The sequence below is a fragment of the Pseudophryne corroboree genome, chromosome 1 (genome assembly GCF_028390025.1).
Source record: "Pseudophryne corroboree isolate aPseCor3 chromosome 1, aPseCor3.hap2, whole genome shotgun sequence".
Taxonomy (NCBI): Eukaryota; Metazoa; Chordata; class Amphibia; order Anura; family Myobatrachidae; genus Pseudophryne; species Pseudophryne corroboree.
This window is the reverse complement of record NC_086444.1, coordinates 110837391-110846357: the sequence shown is the minus strand read 5'-3', so window position 1 is coordinate 110846357 and position 8967 is coordinate 110837391. Positions and strand designations below refer to the sequence as shown.

The 8967-nt window shown below is 51.7% G+C and overlaps 1 protein-coding gene across 2 annotated transcripts in view; it reads left to right on the top strand.

The window, feature by feature from the left end:
• Window positions 1-747: 747 nt before the first annotated feature.
• SNX18 (sorting nexin 18) overlaps window positions 748-8967 on the top strand; it is a 54044-nt gene continuing 45824 nt past the window's right edge. The window contains exon 1 of one of the 2 annotated variants that reach the window (XM_063961947.1): window positions 748-2408. In XM_063961947.1, the coding sequence (XP_063818017.1) occupies window positions 905-2408 (1504 nt within the window). In that variant the 5' untranslated portion in view covers window positions 748-904. The remainder of the gene's footprint in view (window positions 2409-8967) is intronic. The other variant, XM_063961955.1, reaches the window with a different exon arrangement.

Below are 8967 nucleotides of genomic sequence, written 5' to 3'. Positions count from 1 at the left end.
TGGATGAGGGGAGATGCTGTGCAGTACCGGGATACTGGATGAGGGTAGATGCTGGGGAGATACCGGGATACTGGATGAGGGAAGATGCTGGGGAGATACCGGGATACTGGATGAGGGGAGATGCTGGGGAGTTACCGGGATACTGGATGAGGGGAGATACCGGGATACTGGATGAGGGGAGATGCTGGGGAGTTACCGGGATACTGGATGAGGGGAGATGCTGGGGAGATACCGGGATACTAGATGAGGGGAGATACCGGGATACTGGATGAGGGGAGATGCTGGGGAGTTACCGGGATACTGGATGAGGGGAGATACCGGGATACTGGATGAGGGGAGATGCTGGGGAGTTACCGGGATACTGGATGAGGGGAGATGCTGGGGAGATACCGGGATACTGGATGAGGGGAGATGCTGGGGAGATACCGGGATACTGGATGAGGAGAGATGCTGGGGAGATACCGGGATACTGGATGAGGAGAGATGCTGGGGAGATACCGGGATACTGGATGAGGAGAGATGCTGGGGAGATACCGGGATACTGGATGAGGGGAGATGCTGGGGAGATACCGGGATAGTGCCGGAGAGGGGACGGGAACTGTATAGCGCTGGAGAGCTGCGAGGGCCCGGCACACTCCGGAGACCCTGCTCGGACACTGCCGCGTCCGGCGGGTGAGAGCCTGGGGCAGAGGCCGGCCTGGGATCCAGGATGAGGGACGGGGTGGGGGAATGACAGAGGGGCAGGAGGCCGGGCCGGGGAGGAGGAGTCAGGGCCGCGGACAGCAGCAGTCCTCTCCCTCCACACTCAACTCCTGAGCAGCCCAGCATCAGCATCAGCGGCTCCTGCACGTCTCTCCCCACGCCCGGCCCGGGTGCTCGCCGCCTCCTCCTCCCCATCCTCACCATGGCGCTCCGGGCCCGCGCTCTCTATGACTTCCGAGCGGAGAACCCGGGCGAGGTGTCGCTGCGGGAGTCGGAGCTGCTGAGCCTGTGCAGCGAGCAGGACATCGAGGGCTGGCTGGAGGGGGTGAACAGCCGTGGGGAGCGGGGGCTCTTCCCGGCTTCCTACGTGGAACTCCTGCGGGGAGAAGCGCCCGCTCCTGCCCCGCCGCCGCCTCCGCCTCCCCCCGCCCCGGCCGCCGGGGACTCCCGCTACGCCAACTTGCCCCCGGGAGGCTACGAGCCGGCGCCGCCGCCAGCAACATCATCCGCAGCCGCCCACCCCTTCCAGAGCTTCCCCTACCGGCCGAGCTCCCTCCCCTACCAGCCCAGCCAGGCGAGCGACGACGACTGGGATGACGAGTGGGACGACAGCAGCTCCGCCACCGCAGACGAGCCCGGCGGGGCCCCGCTGGCCGCCACCCCCCTTGACTACGAGAGCAGCAGCCGCTACCGGCTCTCCACCCGCTCCGAGCTGCCGCCGGGCTCTTACGGCAGCATCTCCTCCCGGGGCTCCTCGGCCACGGTCGGCCGCAACCTCAACCGCTTCTCGGCCTTCGTGAAGAGCGGCGGCGAGGCGTTCGTGCTGGGCGAGGTGGCCGGCTTCGTGCGGGACGGCGAGCGGCTGTGCGCGGTGCTGGGCCTGCACGGCCCCGAGTGGCAGGAGAACCCCTACCCGTTCCACTGCACCATCGACGAGCCCACCAAGCAGACCAAGTTCAAGGGCATGAAGAGCTACATCTCGTACCGGCTGCTGCCCAGCCACACCGGCCTGCAGGTGCACCGCCGCTACAAGCACTTCGACTGGCTCTACGCCCGCCTGCTGGAGAAGTTCCCGGTCATCTCCGTGCCCCGCATCCCGGAGAAGCAGGCCACCGGCCGCTTCGAGGAGGACTTCATCTCCAAGCGGCGCAAGGGCCTCATCTGGTGGATGGAGCACATGTGCAGCCACCCGGTACTGTCCCGCTGCGACGCCTTCCAGCACTTCCTCACCTGCACGGACGAGAAGGCCTGGAAGCAGGGCAAGAGGAAGTGCGAGAGGGACGAGATGGTGGGGGCCAACTTCTTCCTCACCCTCAGCACCATGCCAGGGGCCCAGATCCTTGAGCCGCAGGAGGTGGAGGCCAAGCTGGATGCCTTCAAGGCTTTCGCCAAGAGGATGGACGAAGGGGTGCTGATGATGAACCAGACAGCCGGCGAGTTCGCCAGGAAGCAGATCACGGGGTTCAAGAAGGAGTACCAGAAGGTTGGCATGGCCTTCAAGGGTCTGGGCCAGGCCTTTGAGATAGACCAGCAGCCATTCTCTGGGGGGCTGAACCGGGCCATGGCCTTCACGGCGGATGCCTACGATGCCATTGGGGAGATGTTCGCTGAGCAGCCTCGCCAGGACCTGGACCCAATCATGGACTTGCTGGCAGTCTACCAGGGCCACCTGGCCAACTTCCCTGACATCATCCATGTCCAGAGAGGTAACAAATTCATTCATTCATTCATTCATAGACTGTGACAGTGCTGGTCTGAGAGGTAGTCTTCCCATTCATTCACTTATAGCAAGACTGCTGGTCTCAGAGGTAACTCCCATTCATTGCTACCTAGATACTGCTGGTCTGATCTAAGAGCTAACATCCCATTCACTTACAGCCTGGCACTGCTGGTTCAAAGGTACAGCAATCCTCCCCATTCCGCCATTCATTTTGTAGTTTACACAGCTGGTATGTGCGCTAACCCACCCATTCATTTATAGACTGACGCTTCTGGTCTGAGAAGTAAGCCCCCATTCCCTTATAGCCTGACTACTGGTCTGAGAGGGAACCTCAGTGCCTTATAATCTCACACTGCCAGTCCAAGTGGTAACCCCCACCTTCATTTACAGCCTGACACTGCATCTTGAGAGTGTACCCACCATTCATATACAGTCTGGCGCTGCTGCTCTGAGCGTTATCCTTCCCATTCCTCTATAGCAGCAGTTCCCAAACTCTGTCCTCAAGGATACCCAACAGTTCACTTGTTGTTCTGTGAGGAGACCTGGAAAATGTGAACTGTTGGGGTCCTAGCCCGACATTGCTGGTCCGAGAGGGAACCACATTCATTTATAGCTTGACGGTGCTGGTGCGAGTGCTAACCCCTTATTCATTTATAGCCTGACACTGCTAGTCTGTCCTAGGTCAGGCAGCTTCAGTCTAAACAGGCATTCTTCCAAAGTATGTGTCACATGAGCAGTGCTGTCAGTCAGTGACAGTCATTCATCTAAGTGCATGCATTATGTTGTTCTTTTTCATTGTTAGATACAACTGATACATATTTCTGCTGACACTTCAATACTTTGGAGTTGTCTTGAAGATAGACCATGTAAAAATGATGATTGCAGCGATGTACCTGCCAACTTTTTGACTGTTGTGATTGTGAGAGCAGCCTCTCTTTTACCTGGCGACGATGGGCTCTGATCAGCAGCTCACCTCTATGTCCATCCAGCAACTAGCAGCTGTATAGTACAGTATATCGCTTAGCCGGGTGTACCTGTCTGATGTCTGACCAATATGTATTCTCTGAGGAGATCTGTTTATGCACGGTAACAATCCTTTTGCCTATCAGATCTGATGCAGGGTGAGACAGTTAAGGGCCCCATACACTTGTCTGACCTCATGTTGGAGGCGATCACCCCGGCAGCCTCCCGGGGGCAGGATCGGCCAAGATACATCAGATGCTGCCCTTTTGCATCCGATGTATCCTGGGCGATCCCAGCCATGCCGCCAGGTTGGATCGTAGGGGGATATTCAAATGTTTGAAAAGTCGGTTGGGTGTCTGCTTTTCCCTGTCTATTAGATAGGAAAAAACAGACTCCCAACTCACTTTTCAAAGATTTGAATCTCCCCCTAAGTGTTCACTCTAGAATTGAGGCAGGGCGCTGGACTGAGAGGGGCACAAGCGCGTGCAGCAAAAAGGGGGCGTGGCCACGCAAAATAGGGAGTGTGGTCAATACGCATAATAAAAGTGGTTTTATTACGCGATTCAGCCCACAGACATTAAAAAAGTGGGCGTGGGTGGCCGGCGACGTCACTGTTGGGGACGTGCCCAGCACCTACGGTGGTGCTGGGCTTCCCCCAAGCGCTCTCACAGCGTGAATGGATGCCGCGCGCATGCGCACGGCATCTTTACACACTGGGAGGGCAGGAAGCGGGCGGCTGTTCTAGCAGGTCGCCGCAGAACGGGCAGGGCGGATTTTGCCCTTAAAAAATCGGGTAGGGAGCGGCGCCCTGCTAAAACAGCCTAGCGTGAACACTAGACCTGATTGAATGTGCAGCACATTCAATCCGGAGGATCCGATCTGATGCTCACGGGAATGCGCATCGGATCGGCCCGGAGACACCTCAAAAATGCCAGATTTCACCCAATATATCGGGCCGAATTGGGCTGAAATCGAGCATTATCACTCTAGTGTATGGGGCCCTTTAAAGCTGCTTATGTCTGTAATAGATCTACTGTAACTGACAAGTCAAATAATACTTTCATAGTCTGTTAAGTGGCAGGTGCATTACAGTTCATATCAGTAATAAAACTTTACACTATAAAAATGAATGGGGGAAGTGCATCTACAGTACTGTAGGTCAATAGTTGGTCACCAAATTTTGAAACAATTCACCCTACCACCCCACCTATAACTGTAACCAGCTGCATCTGCCTATCCTAGACACACCTTGGTATGATTTGTGTGACTGAGTAGCTGCTAAAAGAAAAAAAAAAATCTATAGACTTATAAATACCTGTCCCTGAAAAGCCGATCCCCTTACACCATGGCTGAATAGTCATTTCCTGGAGTCGTATTCTAGGATCAAACAAAGAATTCTACTATAAACATTATCCCTAATTTCCGCTTATACAGTTCTTCCAATAAATGATTACTATCTCAGCAAAATGATGCCACACAGTAACATTATGTAGCTCAAGCCAAAGGTGTGTTAAAATAAAATGGCATTTAATATTGGTTTTAAGCAACCGGGCATATTAGGTTTGTTTGGCTAACATGTTTCTATCATAGGTCAGTGAGGTTGTTTAGTAGTTGTGACTGACGGAACGCTAGTGCTTAGCGCTGTCATCGGTTGTGGTGTCATACAGATGCTTTAAACGCCACATTTAAAGTAGTGTTTGGCTCCAAACTGGAATGATTTATTTGTGTGCGCAATACAGTTAGGATATCACTCCAGGCCTGTAATTGCTCAAGTGGCTTTAAATTCTGCCAACAGTGTGACAGACAAGTGTCCTAAGTGCTTGATTAAACATGCTCTTCAATGGAAATTCATTATATTTGAGTTGGTATAAAAAAATGTCCATCTCGCCTAAGTCATTTGTATCCTGTCTGATCAGATATGTCTCATCCACGGCAGTCAATGGGAGAAAGCCAATTGTTTAATGGGCGCCCATAATTACATACCGCTTGTCATTGTAGGGGCGATATGTAATTGTTTGGGCGCCCATTGTTTGATCGCACCCATAAGTGCCGTGTAAAATGGCTATACCCTGACCAAAGTTCTGGGCGCGACGCCAAAAATGCAGTTTGGGCGCCAAGCTGGTCACACTTTACATATTTCTGCTTTCCACCTCAGGAGGCTGTGAGCAGGATTGTTGGCTCTGGAAGCTGTTCACGCCCAAACAGAGCAACAATTGAATTGCTCCGTCGGGCACCAGGCACTGCCGGCTGCCGGTGAAACAATTGAATTCCCCCTATTGTCTTTATCAGAGCTCATTTTTCCTACAGAAAGTGGGTGGTGGCTTACCTTACCCCATCGGTAATCAGTGCTGGTGGGGAGCCACGGAGAACACAGCACAGTAGTGACACCAGTGCATGATGACGTCACTTAGCACGATGTGCTGCCCTTCACTACAGCAAACATTTTCTATAATGCAGATAATGGGGTGAGGCAGAAGCCCACCTCTACCAACCCCCCTCCCTCCCCCATCTACCTCCTACCTTCAATGCTGGGATCACCCTCATTCCCACTTTCATAGACACCCACCCCCATGGGGCATGGGAGAGGGTGGATGTTTCTTCCCATCATGAGTTCCTTTAATTCAAGGGTTCCCACACTTGAAAGAGATAAGGTCTCCTCTTCCAAATGTTATGGGCGGGATGTACTAATGTACATCGCCGCCCTGCGCCATGATGCTGATCGCATATGTACTAACACATGCGATCAGCATTGCGGAGGACAGCTCTTCGGATAAGAGCTGTCCTCCGCGATGCACAGCAGCAGCCTGACTTCCGGGAGTCGGCCCCAGGAGTCAGTTTGCGCATGCGCGGGGTGACGGGGCGGCCGCAGGGCATGCTGGGAGGGATCCGATCGGATCCCTCACACAGCGCCGCGGAGAGAAGCCCATAGGCTTCTATGGACTATCGCCAGCTAAAGCTGGCGAACCCCGCCGCGGCGCTATTCTGCCGGACATGGGTTAGTACATCAGGAAAATGCGGTAAACGGGGTTTATCGCATTTTCCGCTTAGTACATCCCGCCCTATGTCCCTTAGTGGTCCCCAGACAAAACCCAAGACCTTACAGGAAACATTGCATTGTCCAGAGATGGGAGGGGTCCAATGCCTAGATCTCCTCCATTCTGGGTCACAGAAAGCAGGTGTCTCCTAATTTATTGCAGTTTGTTTTCTTGTGTTTTTTTTTCCCAATTATTATTATACCTTTCATATTACTCCTACACATTGGGCCTGACTTTAAATTGGATGCATTGGTGATGCCGGACGCACTGCAGCGATATTTTACCATCATCCTGATTGGTTAGTATAGAGTTACAGAACAGGCTATACGTACACTAGCAGAAGTGTATTGGAAATGTATTGGGCATTCCTGGGCACAGAAATGCTGCATACAGAGATGGATTTGTTCACATAGGGGCCATATTCAGACGTATAATCTGAACCTGCAATAGGGCTGGTGCAAAGTTCCATGGTCAAGTGTTCAGCATTATAGTCCTAGCACATTCAGATGTGCACCACGGCAGGGCTTTATAGCAGCAACAGCATAAAGGCGCATTTTGGCCAGATTATATTTGCCGCGTGGACAGCCAGACAGTAAAACCTCACTGTAAAGCAGCGGTTCTCAATCTTACTTGGATCACGGCATCTTGAAGTATTCAGCGTATTTTACACAGGACCGCTGAGCCAAATGTTTCTTACTGAGGTACTTGTCAAAAATTATTCAATTAAGAACATTGTGCTAAACAGTCATCCTTACGTTCAATTACGTATTTATGGACGTGGCTGTATTTGTGCTTGTTCATTTATTTTATGATAGGGAAAACTAGTTCTGCTGGCTGCCAATCACATTAACAATAAATCCATTTTATTTTGTAGTGAACCACCAAACCGTGGCACCCCTGAAGTGCCACGGCCCTGAGTTTTGGAACCACTGCTCTAACAGTACAGAACTATTACAAGTCCTTTCCCCATATCCGTTTATCACATTAATATGTATACATAGACGTCTGATATAGTTTTAAAATGAGGGGGCATATTTCTCCATAGTATTTATATACACAAAACATTTATATGATTATAATGCCTGCAGTTCTCCCAGACTTTAGCTCCTCTCAGCAATGGACACTGCTACCTCACAGATGTAGAGGAATTCTCCCTGTCCTCCAGTGATTTCACACTGCCCTGCTGTTAGCTGGCAAATAGCCCTTCTGTTATAATCTCCCTGGGGAATGCATTCCTATCTCCTGTGGAACACAGATCACACCAGGGTAAGGAATTCTCACCCCAAAGCTTGTGTTTATCTTGTGTACAGTGTGCGGAGTTGCACTTATTAAGAAAACATAATTAAAAAAAACAAACCCAGCTTTTGGGATCCGGTCTGAAGATCGACAGTGTTTAGGTCGACCACTATAGGTCGACAGTCACTAGGTCGACATGGATGGAAGGTCGACAGGGTTTCTAGGTCGACATGTGCTAGGTCGACAGGTCTAAAGGTCGACATGAGTTTTTCACATTTTTCTTCTTTTTTTTAAATTTTTTCATACTTAACGATCCACGTGGACTACGATTGGAACGGTAAAGTGTGCCGAGCGAAGAAAACGACCACACAAAAAAAAATATCCTCATGTCGACATTTAGACCTGTCGACCTTCCATCCATGTCGACCTAGTGACTGTCGACCTAAACATTGTCGATCTAGACACTGTCGATTTGATGAATCACACCCCAGCTTTTATCCGTCTTATATGTATTACCAATTGTCTTGGTGGACGCATGCTGCTGGTGGTATGTGGTGATGTGAGCATAACAATGCTACTACAGTATGAAAATGGCCTGCAGGGAAGCAGTGGTGCACAGAGATGGCACCTCACCCTGCCGTCAAATTCTCTGTTTCTATAAAATCTTCCTTTGGGATGTCTTTTGCTGCTAAGAGATCTGCCTTAATCGGCTCCAAAACTACCTGTTTGGTGAGGTGTCTATCACAGATCACAGAAATAGGGGGCTAGGTACTAACCCTTGGAGAGAGATAAAGTGGATGGAGCTAAAGTAACAACCAACCAGCTCCTAACTGCCATGTTACAGGCTGTGTTTGAAAAATGACAGTTAGGATCTGGTTGTCTGTACTTTTTTTTTCTATCCACTTTATCTCTATCTAAGGTTTAGTACATAAGGGGTAATTCAGACTGCATAGCTGCAGCGGCAGCGATCACAGTCTGAATGACTTTGTGGAGCATGCGCACCCAGGAAGCCCAGGGATTGACATGCAGAGGCAGCGTGCCAATGGTGTTAGAACGCGTCACACGCAGCTCCTGCGACCCGGTACTCGGCGGGCAGCGGCCTGCCAGAACGCAGGAGCTGTGCTGGCAGGGAGCTGCTTGTCGGGTACAGAAGCATCGCTGCCGTGCGATGCTTTTGTACCTGGGTGGGGGTAGGGTCTGACATGCGGGGCGGACTAGCCCTGTGCTGGGCGTCCCGCCGCGTGTCGGAGTAAATGATCGTAGATGTGCTAAATTTAGCACATCCACGATCAGATCTGAATTAGGCCCGTA